At 45.6% G+C, this 19,638-nt stretch overlaps 1 protein-coding gene across 1 annotated transcript; it reads right to left on the bottom strand.

The window, feature by feature from the left end:
• Window positions 1-5,956: 5,956 nt before the first annotated feature.
• On the bottom strand, window positions 5,957-7,951 carry LOC144133723 (uncharacterized). The gene is made up of 2 exons (XM_077666857.1): window positions 7,031-7,951; window positions 5,957-6,713 (listed from the first exon to the last, which is right to left on the bottom strand). The coding sequence occupies exons 1-2, from the start codon at window positions 7,940-7,942 to the stop codon at window positions 6,153-6,155; spliced, it is 1,473 nt and encodes a 490-aa protein (XP_077522983.1). The 5' UTR covers window positions 7,943-7,951; the 3' UTR covers window positions 5,957-6,152.
• Window positions 7,952-19,638: the final 11,687 nt, after the last annotated feature.

The raw sequence follows: 19,638 nt of genomic DNA, 5'->3' as shown, positions 1-19,638 counted from the left end.
CCGCCGGTCGGATTCGTCGGTGTCGTGGGCCTCAAAAACTTGTCCCAATACAGTCATATATGCTGCTGTTGACCCTGATAGTGTCGTTGTCGCACTAGTATGACCACCGCCGCCGTCGTCATCGTACGCTGAAAACAAGCTGATGAAATTTGAAATGCGTTTGGAAAGTGTCGTGTAGCGCCGCGGAAGTCCGTCGAGTCCGAATGCCATTCCAAGTTGCGAATGTCATTCGACTCAGGCGTCATTCGAACGTGCCCGTGTAGCACAGGTATTAGCCTTTCTCGCGATTGCCAAGGACGATTTCTATTAGCGTTTGTCGTGATGACGCTCTGCCGCCTTCATATTAGCAGCAGCATTTTTTTTGTTTCATAGAGATAACATGCCAATTTTCCTCTTAATAAGGTGCACGTGCGCTTGCGGATCTTATAAACCTAATAAGTACCACAACAATTAAAATCCTGAGACTCAGTTTCAGTTTCCCTACTTTTGGTTTCACCCCCCCCCCCCCCTCTCCCGCTATCTTCAGATAAATGAAATCGTTTCCTAAAGTATTGACAAATTGTCTCCATTTCTCTTTCATTTAGCGCAAAGGATACCTGATACAATGGAAAGGGTACTCCAAATGGCATTGTACCCTGGAGCCTAAGAGGAATCTCAACGAGGCCTCTCTGCGCGAGTTCACATCCCCAAGAAAACCATCGAATCGACGTCTCCAGTCTGCCTCTGAAGAGATCGTGTACGAAATTCAAAAAAAGCTGTCCAACTGCCGTCGATCAAGCGGTCTCCTGAAGGTGAAACTTGACCAGGACATTTATCGATGGGCTTTTCACGAGAAAGGCCAACAATTAGAAAAAATGGCTACTCTGTGAGGAACAAGACCTCTCCAGGCTCCAACTTTCGCCTGCATGGTCGATACGGGAAACGAAACTTGGGAACACGGTGGCGATTGAGTTTCCAATCAGAATTAAGGGTGGGGTAACACTTCAGAAGTCCTGCAAGAGGTTTCCTTGCGGATTTCCTCGTGGGACCTTGCAGGTTTTTATCGTGACAAAGATCATTGCTGGTGCATCGTAATACAGTTATAATTGTTTATTCCCATGGAGTTCTACTTTTGTTCTATTTGTTTTGTTTTCGCGTTATTTTGGCTTGTTTTGTACAAAGTGTCACCTGTTTAGCTCACTGAGTGTTACTGTCTCTATTCCACTGCTATGATTTCTTGTTCGTCAAATTTTCTAGATTTTATTTAGTTTGTTGTTTATAGCTCCATGAAATGGCCACGCCAGATAACCATATACTCTTCTCTGCTACCTTTGACAGTTGCAGTGTCACATTCACGCTGACCAATGAGACAGCTATAAAGACAAGACATGAGAAGGACCTTCTTCGAAAGACATACTTTGAAACTGTGCAATCATTTTTGCCCCCGAATATAGGGCTTCCCATTGTGGGTAAATATTTTGAAGACCGGTTTACGTCACTGTGCAATATTGCGGATAGGCGCTACAGGAATTTGACAGGCCGTGCGAAAGCGTCTTTCTTAAAAAATAAATGGTTCATAAAGATTCACCTCCAGTCTCAATCTAGCCCACCTGAAACGAATACCGGAGAACCCATAGAGAACATCAAAATTCCTGCTCTGCAAAAAGAACTCGAAAGAGTAGGAACAGTTTCAGAAAAGGCCATAAATGAGCTCAGAGACACCGTCTCTGCCTATAAGGCTAAGCTTCTTAACCTAGAGCAAAAGAATGAAAAGATGAAATCCGAAAAAAATACAATGCTACTGAACAAAGGAATAATGGTCGGTGAGGGGTGCAAAAAAACAAACAGACCGAAGGAAGCTTAATGCCGCTGGATATTCCATCGCGCAAGCACTTGACGCTGTACTGGAGAGCTACGGCTTAGATGTATGCCAGCTTCTCGTAACTGACTTAAAAGGCCTGCTGCATAAAGAAACATTCAAGGAAAATGGAGAAATTATTTGTAATTGCGGTGTAAAAAGAGGTTTCTGCAGCAATGGTCAAGTTAACTATAATGCCCTTTCCTCTCCAAACAAACAAAGCTTGCGAGAAGTTGCAGTCCTCTTGGACGTCCATTTCTGGGAGCACCTCTCCGCGAGCGTCCTTAATCTGCCTACCATAAGGCTAGAGAGAGAGAGAATGAAAAGGAAACGCAGGGAGGTTAACCAGATGTGAGTCTTCGGTTTGCTATCCTACACTGGGGATGGGGGATAGGGGTTAGAAAGATGACAGAGGAAAACGCAAAAAAAAGGAACGTGCACACATGGAGACACACACACAAGAGCGTTCCAGTTAGTCTTTCACACAGGCCGGTAGATTGTAAGAAGCGCAAAAGCGCTTGCACGGCCTTCTTCTGCGACGGTAGGTCCTTTCGATGTTGTAGAATTCTTTTTTCGGATTGCGGTTGGTCGTCCAGTTGGTCAAGTTCGTGGCTAAGGCATGCCCTCTGTGGACTGTACTGCGGGTAGGAGCACATTATATGGCCAATTGATTCCTCATGGCCGCAGTGGTCACAGGTTGGGGTGTCGGTCATCCCTATGCGGAATGCATAGGCTTTAGTAAAGGCAACACCCAACCAAAGTCGATATAAAAGCGTGGCGTCTCTACGGCGAAGCTGTGATGGCGCTCGAAGAATTAATGTTGGATCAAGTGAGTACAGTCGCGTATTTCTTAAATGTGGCTCATTCCATTGCGACTCGGTGCATCATAAATTCTTACAGAGAGCACCTAGATAGCAGGATAACTGTCTTCAAGACACCAGGTACCTCACCTGGCGCTCAGGTTTCATTTGAGGAAGACTTGGCGTTAGCTGCGCAAGTGCTAGCTAAAGATGTAGGCATAAGTTTGACAGAGATCTCCACCGAGGCACTACTTGTAAAAATAGAGGGTGATGGCTGCGTTGTGAGTAGACGCACGACCCGGACAACATTATCATTCGTCATCATTTGCAAAACGCGGAGCTACAAAGCCATAACCTTCATAGCCTTCTCGGTGTGGCGGAGATCTCGGAGGGTTATTTTGAAATAAGGGAGGGTTTTCGGGATTTGATAAAAGAAATTAATGTTGTCGCACGAAGGGGTAGCATATCTGTAGGGGACCACGAGATTCCGATTCGCATCTTTCTAGGGTCAGATTTGAAATTTTTGCTTGTTGTTCGGGGTCTGCAGTCTGTTGCATCACACTATCCTTGTCCATTTTGTCGAGCAAACCCACAGACAAGGTGCTCAGTTCTGACAAGTAACAGGAGCTTTAATGAGCCTCCTTTGATCCGCACTGTTGAGAACATGAAAGCTGATTGCTGTGCAGAGGCGAACGGGATGAAAAACGTGCCATTGACTCTGATTTAATAATTCCTGATGTATTGCACATGAAGTTAAGAATAGTTAACCGCCTGGTAGATGGATTGCTTTCAGAAGCAGAAGACAGAGATTACCGTGAAAAAGTCCGCAACTCACATTTGTAGGACCATACACGTTCAGGACATCATTGACGCCATAAATAACTGTGGGAATAAATTTCACGTCTGGGAAGCCAATGAAGGAAACAAGGGAAAAACATTCACGTCGGTATCGGGGGCGATTCTGAGCGCCTGCTGAAGGCTTTGCCTGAAAAACTGGCAGGGAAATTGCACCCTCAAACAGAGGAAAAATATTGGCTCCTTTGGAAGCTTATGCGGAAAATGTTGTACCACCTGGAAAATGATGTTGAAGGTCGTAGCATAGAAAGGGAAACCTCAGAATTCTTTCACACGTTCTTAGAAATAGGAGCCCAAGGTTGCAAAGGCTATGGTGGCGATAGAGTTACGCCGTACATTCATATTCTCGCGCACCACGCTTCCGCAAAGCACGAAAGGTTCAAGTGCCTTGGTTGGTTTTCAAGCCAAGTGTTAGAGAAAAAAAAAACGACGTGCTAAAGCATCTACACCATGGGAAGTCTATCAAGTGGAATGCAGCCGCTGACGCTCTCAAGCTGGCGGAAAGGCTTGAAGTGAGTGAGAATATGACTAAGCCGTGCATATAAAAAGCGGTACCAAGAGTATTGGTTTGAGGGGCTTATTCAAGAGACACGGGCGAAGAGGCTACGCTCTGCAGAAGAAACAGTGAGCGAAGGAAACTGTCTACAAAATGTGGACGACATGGATGCAGGAGAATTGCGCACGGAGCTTCGGGCTATGGGAATGCCGACGAAAGTCAAATCAATAGAAAAACTTCGCAACCTTGTAAGGAAAGAAAGAGAAAAGCAATGATTGTAGCCGTAGGAGGAGATAACAGTTATGTGGTGAGATGTGCCTTTTAGTTTTGCGTGTTTCCTCCTATATTTATAGTGCTGCGTTGTACCTCTAGTTTAGAAAGTGCATCACTGCTTGAAGATGAAGAGTACTGTTCCTGATTCCTTATGTAACCTGACCCTAAAGGAGTGTTCGGTGTGTACTAAAAATAATGTATTTCTATTATGTGACTGTTTACCTGCCATATATGCTCTGAGCAATATTTTGGTGTAATATAAATGTGATATGTGCGTTTTGTAAGTATTGCCGTTGTCACTTTCAAAATGATCTTTTGGCTTGTCTTTTGCGTAAGAAAATTCTTTTATGTAAACGAACCATGGATAACCGATTTATAACGCAATCAGTACAGCTAGAAAAAGTACTTGGGGGGGGGGGGGGGGGTGCTTTGAAAATGAACATGCACACACGCCTTTAAGTTCTGCGGGGCAGCAGGAAAAAATTTTGCAGCGAATTTAAGAAAACTGATTGGGCGTATCGGTCGTAGATCATATGATACTGGCATCAAGTGCACAATGCGCACAAACTGGCCCGAGAAAAGTGACGACAGCAGTACTACGCACATTCAATGCCATCATTTATGTTCATTTGTATGTCCTTCTTTGCTGACTCATTTTGTTTGGCAACCGATTAAAAGTTTGCCTTGTTCTTTATTGTTTTCGCAAAGTATTGCTTCTTTTGTATGCCATGTTGCTGTGAAGTTTTTTTAGTTATATTCATAATCGTTACGTTTGGAGTACATCGTTCTGGTTGTACATGTAACATGAACACAAGATAATGACGCTATGTGATTCTGACTGTACACATTTTGTTTCCAAATGTATAAAAAGTGTATAATAAAATATTTTATGTTGGCACTATAGCCCTTGTCCTTGCCTTTTTGCGGGGAAGTTATAACCCCTTCCGCACCAGCTATCAGATAGTGTGACAAGTGCAAGTTTATTGACAGCGACACCATGAAAATAGACCTATTACATTTGCTAGATTTCCTCCCCAAAGGTGCAAAGGAGAAAAGAAATATAACCTCCAGTGCTTCGAATATTACTGTAAACGTAACAGATCACTTCCCATGAGTGTTATCGTTACGAAGGCTTCCCCTTCATTCATGGTAATTTGCTGAGATTCTGTGATTTGGGCCAGCATGAACTTTGGGACACAAACGAAGAGAGACACATGGAACACGGAACACACTGCTGACTAACAACTTTAATGAAAAGGCGCGGAACACGCGGAAATATATACAGTGGTAAAGGTGGAGAGAAGGATGGAGAGAAGGCAAAGGGCATGGCGAAAGAAGGTTGCACCAAAAGCAAATGTAACAAATCCTTAGAACAAAAGACGAAACAGCCGTTACCGGGAAAGCGAAATCACTGAGCCCCCCACAATCTTAGGCCGCGTTGCAAAACTGTGCGCACGTGATGGGAACCAAAGCATGATCGAGAATCAGTTCTCAGAGTAGTCACAGGATAAGATCTAGGCCACAACAAAGACAGTGAAAGAGCAAAAGCCGCGTCATAAAAACAAAACACGAAACAACTGAAAGAATATATGAATGAAAAACCCGCAAGAATTCACGCCAAAACAAAGCTAGAAGTTTAACATGAGGATGGACATGAGGCTGCGAAATCATGAAAGCTCCTTCGCCTACAGGTGAGACGAGGGTTGAAAAAACAAAAAAGCCAACACTAACACGGCTAAAACAGAGCTAAAAGCCTGAAGTTGAATTTAAACCAAAATGCCAACAGTGACACGACTAAAACAGGGCTAGAAACGTAAAACATGATGTGGGAGATAAAAAACAAAAAGCACAAACACGGTGCCGAACAGGACGGGCGTATAATTTGGCCGGTTCATGGGACAGGGCAAACATCATGGAGGAACGTTTTTTCTTTGGTTGAGAGTGCAATTGACGGGGTGCTTACGCAGTCCTTCCCTTTCTTGTGGATGGTTACAGCTTCGATGATTTCCCTGGCCAGCCTATCTTTTTTTCTTCCAAGGATTGAGATGTTGTCGAGGTTGGCCGTGCATGGGTGCTTAGGCTGGCGGCAATGAAGAGCCAGGAAACCTGATGTGGCAGTTGCTCTTAATGAATTTGCGTGTTCTCTAGCTCTTTCATTGATGCACCTGCCTGTCTGTCCAATATAACATTTACCGCATGCGACAGGGAAATGATAAATTACACCTTCGTCGCAATCTGCGTATCTTGTCTGGTGGTTTACTGCGCACCTCATCCTTCGCTCTTCGTTGTTAACTTGGCGGCACATCTTGTATGCTTTGTTGGGTGCAGAGCAAACCACCTTGACAGCTTGTTTTGCGGCGATCTTTTTGAGGTTGTGAGTAAAGCCGTGGACGTAGGGTACAACAACGATGTTCTTGCTGGTGCACGTTTCTTCCCCCATGGTTGCAGATTCCTTGCGAGGCAAGCGGTGAAGCAGCGCCTCGCTTACCGTGATCAGCATTTCTTGGGGGTAACCAGCTGCCCTTAATCTAGTGATCTGCTTCGAAAAGCTGGGGCCCATTTGGTGCGGGCATGATTTTTCAAGCGCTGACCTCAGTGCCCCTTTCGCAATTGCCCTCTTGACGGTCTTAGAATGAGCTGACTCATGGGGAAGGAAACCTTTGTTGCTGCGAGGAAACCTTTGTTGCTGCGAGGTTCATAGCGCCAGCACGCATGTACTTCTTCGAGCAGAAGCCGGAGATCCAAAAACCTAATTTGGTTCCCCTCGGGGAGTTCATGGGTGAAAGTGAATTCGGGCATGCTTTCTTGAAATAACGTTAGCATTCGTCCTACAAAGTTGCACTCGGCGGCTTCATGAGCACTTATTGAGCAAGAGATTAGAAAGTCGTCCACGTACCGAAAGATTGTGGTCCCCGGATAGCCGCGTACGATGCTGTCGATTTTCCTATCACAAGATGCAAGGTAGAGTTCGGAAAGGTATGGTGCCACTTTCGATCCAATGCAGATACCGCTCTTCTGTACGTAGTGTTTTTGATTGTGGGCTACAACTGTCGAATCAAGGTACACCGTCAACAGTTCAAGGAAGGTGTCCGTTGAAATTCCGGCTGAATTTTGAAAGGAAACAGCACCGTCTTCTTCGATGGTGGATCGCAATACCGACATGAGTTCCCGATGAGGAATGGCATAGTACATTTCTTGGATGTCGATGGAAAAGCTGTACGATATCTGACTGCTTTTTTCTTTAAGAGAGGCGGTCAAGGCGAGCGAGTTTGGGATCCTGTAAGGATCATCGAGCCGCAGACGTTTCAGCTGCTTTGCCAGAAAATCAGATAGATTGATCTGCCATGTGGCCCTCTCAGAAATTATGGCACGAAAAGGAACGCAGTCCTTGTGCGTTTTTGCAGTGAAAAAAACCGCAAGCTCTGAATTCTTTGTTCCTTTGATTTTCGCGCATAAACTGCTGAGGCCTTCCCTGTCTAGAATGGAGAGGGCTTTCCTTTTTGCTTCTTTGACCTTCTTGAGGTTGACAGGTCGAAAGTTTTTTTCCATGGCTTCGTTGGTCTTCACTTGGTATGTCCGGAGGTCAGAAACGACGAAACCTCCCTCTTTGTCAGAGATACAAAGCTTGAGGTTCTTACGGCGAAGTTCTAGTACCGTGGAACGGAATCCCACCTGAGGCATGACGTTGGCCTTTTCCCGGGAAATGCTGTCCAGGCTTTCGCTGATGATCCGTGGCGCATCTTCCGCCGGAGCTTTTCCCGCAATGCGCCGAACAATTGCTACCTTGTCGACTCTGTCCAGCCGAGGCTGAACTGCGTATTTTGGGCCATTTTCCAATACCTGTCTTGACTTGGAAGTGAGTTGAACTTCCCCGAGGGTTACTACGGGGATCTTGCCTTGGTTGGGAGGTGTGTTCTTCGGTCTACCCTGCTTTAGGACAGGGATGTACCTTCTAGTCCATAGAAGCTCCGTTGAGTGCTTGGCTAGTGCTAAAAGGTGTTGAAAGGCGCTGAAGGATGTGGACTTGACACGCAGAAAATCATTCAGCAAGCGTACTTGCCGCCACATTTCCGATCTTGCTATCTTCGTGACCCTTTTGCCATGGCCAAGAGACGGGTTGATGAGACCGAACAGCTGCCTGACGTCCTGTGTCCACAGCTTCTTCTTTATGCTGCGCGATAGCAGTCTTGCCCTGCAGGTGATGTCCGCAATCAAGAGCGTCAAAGTAGAAGGTGGGGCTTTAAGAAGAGAAAAGAAAAGAGGGGCGCCCAGCGAACAAGAAAGATACTGCAAAATGGCATTTTTTCTGGGCCAGTTGGTATGAATCCATGATTTGGGCCAGCATGAACTTTGGGACACAAACGAAGAGAGACACATGGAACACGGAACACACTGCTGACTAACAACTTTAATGAAAAGGCGCGGAACACGCGGAAATATATACAGTGGTAAAGGTGGAGAGAAGGATGGAGAGAAGGCAAAGGGCATGGCGAAAGAAGGCCGGACCAAAAGCAAATGTAACAACAATCCTTAGAACTAAAGACGAAACAGCCGTTACCGGGAAAGCGAAATCACTGAGCCCCCCACAATCTTAGGCCGCGTTGCAAAACTGTGCGCACGTGATGAGAACCAAAGCATGATCGAGAATCAGTTCTCAGAGTAGTCACAGGATAAGATATAGGCCACAACAAAGACAGTGAAAGAGCAAAAGCCGCGTCATAAAAACAAAACACGAAACAACTGAAAGAATATGTGAATGAAAAACCCGCAAGAATTCACGCCAAAACAAAGCTAGAAGTTTAACATGAGGATGGACATGAGGCTGCGAAATCATGAAAGCTCCTTCGCCTACAGGTGAGACGAGGGTTGAAAAACAAAAAAGCCAACACTAACACGGCTAAAACAGAGCTAAAAGCCTGAAGTTGAATTTAAACCAAAATGCCAACAGTGACACGACTAAAACAGGGCTAGAAACGTAAAACAGACCGTCAAGAGGGCAATTGCGAAAGGGGCACTGAGGTCAGCGCTTGAAAAATCATGCCCGCACCAAATGGGCCCCAGCTTTTCGAAGCAGATCACTAGATTAAGGGCAGCTGGGTACCCCCAAGAAATGCTGATCACGGTAAGCGAGGCGCTGCTTCACCGCTTGCCTCGCAAGGAATCTGCAACCATGGGGGAAGAAACGTGCACCAGCAAGAACATCGTTGTTGTACCCTACGTCCACGGCTTTACTCACAACCTCAAAAAGATCGCCGCAAAACAAGCTGTCAAGGTGGTTTGCTCTGCACCCAACAAAGCATACAAGATGTGCCGCCAAGTTAACAACGAAGAGCGAAGGATGAGGTGCGCAGTAAACCACCAGACAAGATACGCAGATTGCGACGAAGGTGTAATTTATCATTTCCCTGTCGCATGCGGTAAATGTTATATTGGACAGACAGGCAGGTGCATCAATGAAAGAGCTAGAGAACACGCAAATTCATTAAGAGCAACTGCCACATCAGGTTTCCTGGCTCTTCATTGCCGCCAGCCTAAGCACCCATGCACGGCCAACCTCGACAACATCTCAATCCTTGGAAGAAAAAAAGATAGGCTGGCCAGGGAAATCATCGAAGCTGTAACCATCCACAAGAAAGGGAAGGACTGCGTAAGCACCCCGTCAATTGCACTCTCAACCAAAGAAAAAACGTTCCTCCATGATGTTTGCCCTGTCCCATGAACCGGCCAAATTATACGCCCGTCCTGTTCGGCACCGTGTTTGTGCTTTTTGTTTTTTATCTCCCACATCATGTTTTACGTTTCTAGCCCTGTTTTAGTCGTGTCACTGTTGGCATTTTGGTTTAAATTCAACTTCAGGCTTTTAGCTCTGTTTTAGCCGTGTTAGTGTTGGCTTTTTTGTTTTTTCAACCCTCGTCTCACCTGTAGGCGAAGGAGCTTTCATGATTTCGCAGCCTCATGTCCATCCTCATGTTAAACTTCTAGCTTTGTTTTGGCGTGAATTCTTGCGGGTTTTTCATTCATATATTCTTTCAGTTGTTTCGTGTTTTGTTTTTATGACGCGGCTTTTGCTCTTTCACTGTCTTTGTTGTGGCCTAGATCTTATCCTGTGACTACTCTGAGAACTGATTCTCGATCATGCTTTGGTTCCCATCACGTGCGCACAGTTTTGCAACGCGGCCTAAGATTGTGGGGGGCTCAGTGATTTCGCTTTCCCGGTAACGACTGTTTCGTCTTTTGTTCTAAGGATTTGTTACATTTGCTTTTGGTGCAACCTTCTTTCGCCATGCCCTTTGCCTTCTCTCCATCCTTCTCTCCACCTTTACCACTGTATATATTTCCGCGTGTTCCGCGCCTTTTCATTAAAGTTGTTAGTCAGCAGTGTGTTCCGTGTTCCATGTGTCTCTCTTCGTTTGTGTCCCAAAGTTCATGCTGGCCCAAATCATGGATTCATACCAACTGGCCCAGAAAAATGCCATTCTGAGATTCTGCTTTCCGCTACGTGCTATAATGACATCCCCGCCTATTTGATATTCTCATTAACTTTGTAACACAGAATGAAATTCGTGACTTATTTTATTGGTATACATTCCTTTTTAGCGTCTGGTTATTTTTGTTGCGCTCTACCTCTCTATTACTATTGTATTTGGTTTGATTTACCAAACGCTGCTGCTTCCAAAGTAAGCGATAGTATTGTTCAGTGCAGTATAATTAGTTTTTCACGTGACCACAGAAATCAAAGCTGCTGCAGGCAGTGTAACCTGGGAACTGGGAAAAGCTACAATGAAATAATAGGAATTCGTGCCATTACGGGCTATGAGGGACAGCGCACTGGGGCGCTTCGAGCTAATCGACCCCCCGGGGGTAAACAGCCGGAGCGCATTTCGCGTATTCTGAAATGTGGGCATAGCGGCTTGGTCCTGAGCCGGCCTTACATCACCCGGCACCCTGTGCAAGACTTTGCCACCCTCCCCCCCCCCCCCCACCCGCCTCTCTCTCACTTTTTGAATGTATTTGTGGGGGTGTTTCTCTTGATTTTTATTGGCCGTCCTAACGGGGGGCACTTCTAGTTTTCATTCTTTTAACAGTCTCAATGTAGTATTTGTACTGGCGTGGGCAGGACACTTATTGTTTTTTTATTTTTCTTCCGCTCTAATTTATACCCCTTGATATCTTTTGATCTTGCTATTGGCGGTCAATTTTTTACACGTTTTCATAGCATTGTGAAGAAGATGAATCTTTAAAGCAAGCTGCTTGCGATAACGCAACTAATCTATTATACTGGTGAAATAGAAAAATTTATTGCTTAAAATGATTACAGCCCAGCCTCAAAGGACAGATGCAAACGTTTTTCAAAGGAGGCTCTCAAGACAGTCGCTTCAGACGATTGATATGACATCGCAACTAACCCTGTTAATTCGTGGTTAGCCCTCTTGCACCTGGCGGCCCCTTGCGATGTCACTCTGGGAGGTGCGGGAGAATTAACTGCGATATCATGACAATCGGCCGTCGAAGTAGCGTAGCAGCGACTGGCAGCGTAGCGGCTGGCTGAGTCGCAAATTGCGACAGCCACCATATTTACCATTTATATATACCGTTATGAACTGCCTCCTTGATGACGTCCATGTAAAAGCGCTTTTTCGTAGCACAGAAGTGGACACAATTAAATTCACCAATTTGTTTGCAAAAATGGAAAAAAATTGGCGGTATCTTGCGGTATCTTTAAAAGCGAAGTTTCGTACCTCAAAAGCGAAGCCTCATTTTTTTCAGTTGTGTTACACAGAATGGATCCCGGCAACACATCATGCATGCATATTACAGAAGTCAGAATGAAAGAACAGCAAAAAAAAAAGTCGCCAATAGCTGCAGCAATAAAAGTATGAATAGTGAGCATGCGTGAAATTTTTCATTCATACATTCATACTAATTTATTTTCTATAGAAACGAGCACATTTATTAAAATTAGTTGACCAAAACAAAAGGTTCTGAACCCAGGTTATAACTCTAAGTGCAAACTCGAGTCACCATATTCGGACAACGCTAGAGTCACTAATTTGAAAGCATTACAGGTGAACGTGACAGTAACAACCTGAACGTCTATCTAGACGCTATTTGCTTCTAGACTCCAAATTCTGTGTTCTGCCCAACAACAGCTGAACAGCTTCAGAATGTTTCTGAGTAAAGCTATATCAAATTTTCTTAAATAAGTATTAAAACAATAAACTTAAACATTTATATCCGCGAATACTTTTTGATGTCGGCCGTTTGAATGCCGCTACGCTCTTTAAAAGTAACAAGAATAGCTAAAATTCAGGCGAGCTAGCTCTCATACCCTAATATATCATGATCACACGCCCCAATAAACTTTTTAGATAATAGCAAAGGGCTGTCAATTTGCAAAGTTTCTCCACGACAAGCATATATGAACAGCCGCGAATACTTTATGTAGCTGCGTTAATGCATGGTCATCGTAACAACTTTCTTTTTTTAAAGCTCCGGTCGAGACACTGGGTTCAAGCTCTAACATGTGTTCTTGTGTTCAAGGCAAAAGTCACCCGATAAAAATGTAAGCGTCGAAATGGACGCAACTTCAGCAGTCCGAACTATTTCTGCAGCGTAGCTCGCTACCGGGCGCCATCTTTCATATTTTAGGCAATATCAGGTTTCAGTTAAAAGGCCTCAGGAAGCTTCTTGATCAAAGCTATGCCAGATCGTTGCACACCATTTTAAACACCATATATTTGGGTACCTATAACCGGGAAGCATTTCCGATATCTTTTCGTGTTACGGTGCTATACAGTTTCAAAGTCCGGAGAAATGCCAAAACTTTGGCCCCCTCCCGTAGGCAGCATCGTATAATATTCAAATGCGCTGGGAAGCTCGTGTATTAATAGCACAGGACTGAAACTTCGGCACATTCCTCAGCTAAGTGTATATTACACACATCCCTGAAGCATATTTTGTAGGTGCTTTTGTTCACGTTTTACGATTTTTTTGTACCCCTTCCCATTCAGTTACGCTCCCTGTCGTCGCCACTGCCGGTAGATGGCGCAAGTAGTAGGTGTCCCAGAGGGCAATAGAAAAGCGCAAGGAAGCATCCAGGGAACACAGATATTCCAAGAAGAGGGGGGAACCAAAACCCGAAGTAGACAGAAAATGGGATACCTTCATAAAGTGTAGAAGGGACGCATCCTATTTGATTAATGAGAAAATTAGAAGAAAGGGTGCCCAATGGATGTCAAAAGTAAATAAAAAGGATAGAAAAGCCGCCCAAAAATTCTGGAAACATCTAAATGCAATGAGTAATAAAACTAGGCTAGAACAAAGGTTCATTGTTACAGATGAGGGTATTCGACTAGAAGGGGATGAAGCAATAAAACACATAGGAACAAGGATGACGGAAAAATTTTCAGCAAAGCACGTGGTACATAATTTATCGAAGGAGGATAGACCGGTTACAGCAATAGCTTCACTTGAGCAAGGAGAGTGGGAAAGGGCAGAGAAGAAGGTTCCTAGTGGCACATCAACAGGACCAGATGGTATCCCGATTATGTTGATAAAGAAGTTAGGACCAAAATCCAAGCAAACATTAATACAGGTAGTGAACAAAATGATAGTGGATGAGAAAGTCCCCGATGAATGGCGAATAAGTAGAATGAACATGATATATAAGGGAAAGGGGGACAAAGCAGACGTAAGTAACTATCGCCCCATAACAGTGACGTCTGTGGTTTACAGGGTGGTGATGCAAATTATAAAGGATAGACTGCAGGCTTGGGTGGAGAACGAGGGGGTGCTAGGGGAACTACAGAATGGGTTCCGGAAACAAAGGAGGTTGGAGGACAATCTATTTTCATTGACACAGTGTATAGAAATTGCGGAAAAGGAACTTAGGCCTTTATTGCTAGCATTTCTGGATATTAGGGGAGCCTATGACAACGTTACTCAGGAGCATTTGTGGGACATATTGGGCACATTGGATGTGGAAAATGGAGTAATTAATCTTTTAAAAGATATATATAGAGGTAACAGAGTGCTCATAAAATGGGAAAAAAATGTATCAGGGCCTGTAGAGATACAGCGGGGTCTTAGACAAGGATGTCCTCTGTCCCCTTTGTTGTTCATGTTGTACCTGCAGGGTTTGGAGGCCAAGCTAGAGGGGAGCGGACTAGGTTTCAACCTATCTTTTTTCAAGCAAGGGGAATTGATTAAACAGACATTACCGGGACTAATATATGCGGACGATATAGTGATAATGGCTGACAACAAGGAAGACCTGCAGAAGTTGTTAGACATATGCAGTACAGAGGGAGATAGATTAGGCTTCAAGTATAGTAAGGAAAAATCTGCAGTCATGACATTTAATGAAGAGGGCGGCGCACATAGAATACAGGAGTTCGTGCTAAAGGTAGTGAATGAGTACAAGTATCTTGGGGTGTGGATAAATAAGTGTTGAGTATCTGACAGAGCATGAAAAATATGTAATGAATAAAGCTAGTAGGAATGCAGCTGTCATGAAAAATAGGGCACTGTGGAATTACAATAGGTATGAGGTGGTAAGAGGGATCTGGAAAGGGGTGATGGTCCCTAGCCTGACCTTCGGGAATGCGGTCCTGTGTATGAGGCCAGATGTTCAAGCAAGGCTGGAAATTAGGCAACGGGGAGTAGGGAGGTTAGCTTTGGGAGCACATGGCAATACACCAAATCAGGGGGTACAGGGTGATATGGGATGGGCGTCTTTCGAGAGCAGAGAGGCTAGCAGTAAGATAGCATTTGAGGAACGATTGAGAAGGATGGAGGAAAAGCGGTGGGCTAGGAAAGTTTTCAGATACCTGTATATAAAGAATGTTGACACGAAATGGAGAAAGCGAATTAGAAAATTGACAAGCAAATATCTGGACAGCAGTAAGGGGGCAAATCAGCAATTATCGGTTAAGAAAAAGGTTAAAGGAACAGAGAGAGTTTTGTGGAAAACAGGGATGCTGACGAAATCGGCACTAGAAACATACCGGACCTTTAAACAGGAAATTGTCAAAGAAAATATCTATGATAATTGTAGGGGAAGTTCTTTGATGTTTGAGGCCAGGACTGGAGTTTTGCGGACTAAGAAGTATAGAGTCAGGTACCAGGAGATAGAAACTTTGTGCATTGCGTGCGGAGAGGAGGAGGAAACGGCTGAACACTTGATACTTTTCTGTAAAGGGCTTCACCCTACAGTGGAAGGCAGCGGGGCTGACTTACCCAAGGCATTGGGGTTTAGGGATAGTGAAGGGAAAGTGGATTTTAAGAGGTTAGAAGTAACCAAGCGAAGGTTATCTGATTGGTGGCTAAAAGCAAGACAGGAGTAAAATTTCACAAGACATGGCTAGGTGGCTTGAGCCACCGCCCGATGTAAAGGGTTCAGCCGTATCCATCCATCCATCCATCCATCCATCCATCCATCCATCCATCCATCCATCCATCCATCCATCCATCCATCCATCCATCCATCCATCCATCCATCCATCCATCCATCCATCCATCCATCCATCCATCCATCCATCCATCCATCCATCCATCCATCCATCCATCCATCCATCCATCCATCCATCCATCCATCCATCCATCCATCCATCCATCCATCCATCCATCCATCCATCCATCCATCCATCCATCCATCCATCCATCCATCCATCCATCCATCCATCCATCCATCCATCCATCCATCCATCCATCCATCCATCCATCCATCCATCCATCCATCCATCCATCCATCCATCCATCCATCCATCCATCCATCCATCCATCCATCCATCCATCCATCCATCCATCCATCCATCCATCCATCCATCCATCCATCCATCCATCCATCCATCCATCCATCCATCCATCCATCCATCCATCCATCCATCCATCCATCCATCCATCCATCCATCCATCCATCCATCCATCCATCCATCCATCCATCCATCCATCCATCCATCCATCCATCCATCCATCCATCCATCCATCCATCCATCCATCCATCCATCCATCCATCCATCCATCCATCCATCCATCCATCCATCCATCCATCCATCCATCCATCCATCCATCCATCCATCCATCCATCCATCCATCCATCCATCCATCCATCCATCCATCCATCCATCCATCCATCCATCCATCCATCCATCCATCCATCCATCCATCCATCCATCCATCCATCCATCCATCCATCCATCCATCCATCCATCCATCCATCCATCCATCCATCCATCCATCCATCCATCCATCCATCCATCCATCCATCCATCCATCCATCCATCCATCCATCCATCCATCCATCCATCCATCCATCCATCCATCCATCCATCCATCCATCCATCCATCCATCCATCCATCCATCCATCCATCCATCCATCCATCCATCCATCCATCCATCCAGAAAGCTGGGCATGTTTGCGAAGCTGTTGCTTTTTGCCAAAGCTGAACACACTGGGGCAGGCTGTTTCTTGCAGTAAGTTGTTGCTGCATGATATACCAGGAATAAAGTCTGATGGCAGGAAATACCTTGAACACAGTCTTGTGCATTTTGTCACTTTGAAGTAATTCCCTTCGTCGTGCTTGATGGCGATGATCCACTTTTTGTACAATGTGGCATCTCTTGGGAAGCGATGATAAGAAACCTGCAAGTTTCAAGAGATGTACATGTAGTTAAAACCTATATCAACAAATAACTCATCAGTAATCTATATTTGCTATACATGAGTATTTTGACCAGAGCGCGACATTTAAAGATACTCCGCCTGATAATAAACATAGCTGAACCGCAATGGTGCAAGTGTTTGTTACCAGGCTGTTGTGGTCAATATGGATATTTGTCCAGCGGGCTCTTTCGATCGGGATTTTTTGCGATGCAGATTATTAATATTAAACAAATTGCGATCGGCCGCAATCGTAGGCGATTGTGTTGTGCGCTAGAGCTCGGCAAACTCGATGCGGTTCGGTTAGTTGGACCGCGTAAGAGCGATAATTGATCACGATCGTAAGTCCCCGTGTGCCACCGGCGCGAGAATGTGCGTCCACCGCTTTATGCGCACTATCCGGCATCTCAATCGCGGCGCGAAGGTTAGCCTGTACCTGAGCAAAGCTCGGCATTAATGCACGCCCTTGTGACCACGGGCTTACAAGAGCGAGCGCCATGTCCCTAATATTCACAGCCTTTGCACATTCACAGCACCTGAATTTGCTCTAACGACACGGGTGCTGTCACGGCTGTTGGGTAAAAAAAATATGATGCTGTACATGCAGATAACACGGGCAAACCGCGGAGTTGACGCGAGAAGGAAAGGAAGCCTTTCACAACTTTCACTAACATCGGTTAAGGTACAACACGGTACTTCTCTAACCAGTCTTTTCATTTGTAGTCAACTCGAGGTTATTTATCTTTTTTTAACCGAGCCGACTATTAATAAGGAGTACCGGGTACGTCCGGTGTTTCCCTACCTCTCGGGAACGGATTAACACGGGTGTGAAAGTAAATACCACGCACCTTGTTACCGCCTGGATCCTTGGGTCCTCGCTGTTTACACCAAGGGACACAGCAGTGCGTCAGCATTTTCGCTATACGATGTGGGTCGATCTGCGGCTTGTGAATCCACGCGGGCCTTGCGCATACATTCTCCGCTTCCCATACAGTAATGGCGGTTATGCTGCTTCCTCGCCGTTACCTAGAGGGCGGACCTAACTCTCAACTTGTGATCGAGATGGCGCTGCGCATTTCGCGTATGGTCTATTGCACTCGCCAGCTGCGTCGGCAAAGTCATGGAAAGAATGCTGCTCACACGCGTGGAATGGTACTTAGAGCGATATCAAATTTATCCAACCTTCATGTCGGGGTTCCGACGGAGCCGCTCTTCTATCGACAACGTGGTCGACCTTGTAACGTCGATGCAACACAGAAAATGTTTGAAAAGATTGACCGTGGCATTGTTTGTGGATATCAAGGGCTCGTACGACAACGTAACGCATCAGGCCATTTTGGACGCAATGGAAGCTGCTGATATCGGAGGCAGCACGTTCAGCTGGATACGCAACTATTTATCAGAGAGGTCGTTTTTTGTCCTGACTGCGGACGGACCAACGCCCTTGCACCGAAATTCGCGCGGAGTCCCTCAGGGTGGAGTGCTGAGCCCAGTTCTCTTCAACCTTGCTCTCATCGGCCTGGTCGACGTATTGCCACAATCTGCTCAGATCTTTATATATACAGATGATATCTGTATGACCAAGGAAGAAGGCGCCGACCAAAAGAAAAGATGGGATGACGTTTCGGCTCCCCCACGGGAGCCTTGTTCAAAATGAGGTATAACGTAGCTTCGTCCGTTATTTATACACGGCGCATGAGCGACCCCAGACACCTGGCGTAGATTGGGGGAAAGTTCCCGTCATTTCGATTGAGCGTGTGCGCTGTCGTCTGAATAATCAGTGATTCCAGATAGAGCCGTGACTTAATTGCTGTCCCTTTCTTTTGCAATCACACGTGCCTGGGCTCAGTCTATGTTGTGTGCGGCGGAAACCGAGTGCTCGGCAAGCGCATTTTGACCTGCGCGCCGGTTTCTGACGTCACTCTGGTGATACCGTATTCTTCGTTCAAAGTCACCCGACTCGCCGATATACACAGATGGGCAGTCCGCACAGGGTATCGAATACACGACACCTGGGAACTTTTCTTTCTTTAGCTTGTCTTTGACGTGCACAAGCTGACTCCTCAGTTTTCGAGCTGGCACATGCGCGGTCTTAACTTCGTAGGACCGTAATATGCGCGCCAAAGGTTCGCTGATGCCAGGAACATAGGGAATTGCGGCTCGTTTCTGGGTAGCGGGACTAGCTTGCAGCCTAGGACGTTCCATTTGGCGCTGTACGGAGTCCATGAGGCGTACAGGATAGCCACATGTGGACAAGTCACGCCGTACACGCACATCTTCAGCAATCTGGTCTTCTCCTCTGGAACACATTTCTTTTCGTCGGAGGAGCGATGACACCACAGAACGTTTCTGGCAATCAGGGTGAACGGACTTAAATTGTAGGTACCGGCCGGTGTGCGTGGGTTTTCTCTAAATGGTGAAATTTACACGTGAGGACAGTCTGGAAACGAGTATATCTAAAAATGGGAGGCGGCCGTTGGTTTCCTCTTCAACGGTGGACTGTATGCTAGGCTCCAAACTGTTGAGGTGAGTAGTAAAGTCATGCAATGCTTCTTTCTTCATTATGCAAAAGCAGTCGTCCACGTACCTCAGGAATACTTTTGGGGCAGGCGTGAAGGACGCAAGAGCACGGCCTTCGATTTCTTCCATGGCCAAGTTCGCAACTGTCACAGAAATCGATGCACCCATGGCGGCTCCGTGAACCTGCCTGAACGG

Source organism: Amblyomma americanum, chromosome 5, assembly GCF_052857255.1.
Source record: "Amblyomma americanum isolate KBUSLIRL-KWMA chromosome 5, ASM5285725v1, whole genome shotgun sequence".
Taxonomy (NCBI): domain Eukaryota; kingdom Metazoa; phylum Arthropoda; class Arachnida; order Ixodida; family Ixodidae; genus Amblyomma; species Amblyomma americanum.
Note: the sequence above shows the minus strand (reverse complement) of the source record. Positions and strands in the feature narration are given on the sequence as shown.

Excerpts from the sequence above, each read along its gene's own strand:
- LOC144133723 (XM_077666857.1), bottom strand. The coding sequence starts at position 7,942 with ATGCCTCAGGTGGGATTCCGTTCCACGGTACTAGAACTTCGCCGTAAG. Across the intron at positions 6,714-7,030 it reads TCACTTTCACCCATGAACTC|GAATCTGCAACCATGGGGGA; the intron begins CCCGAGGGGAAC and ends TTGCCTCGCAAG.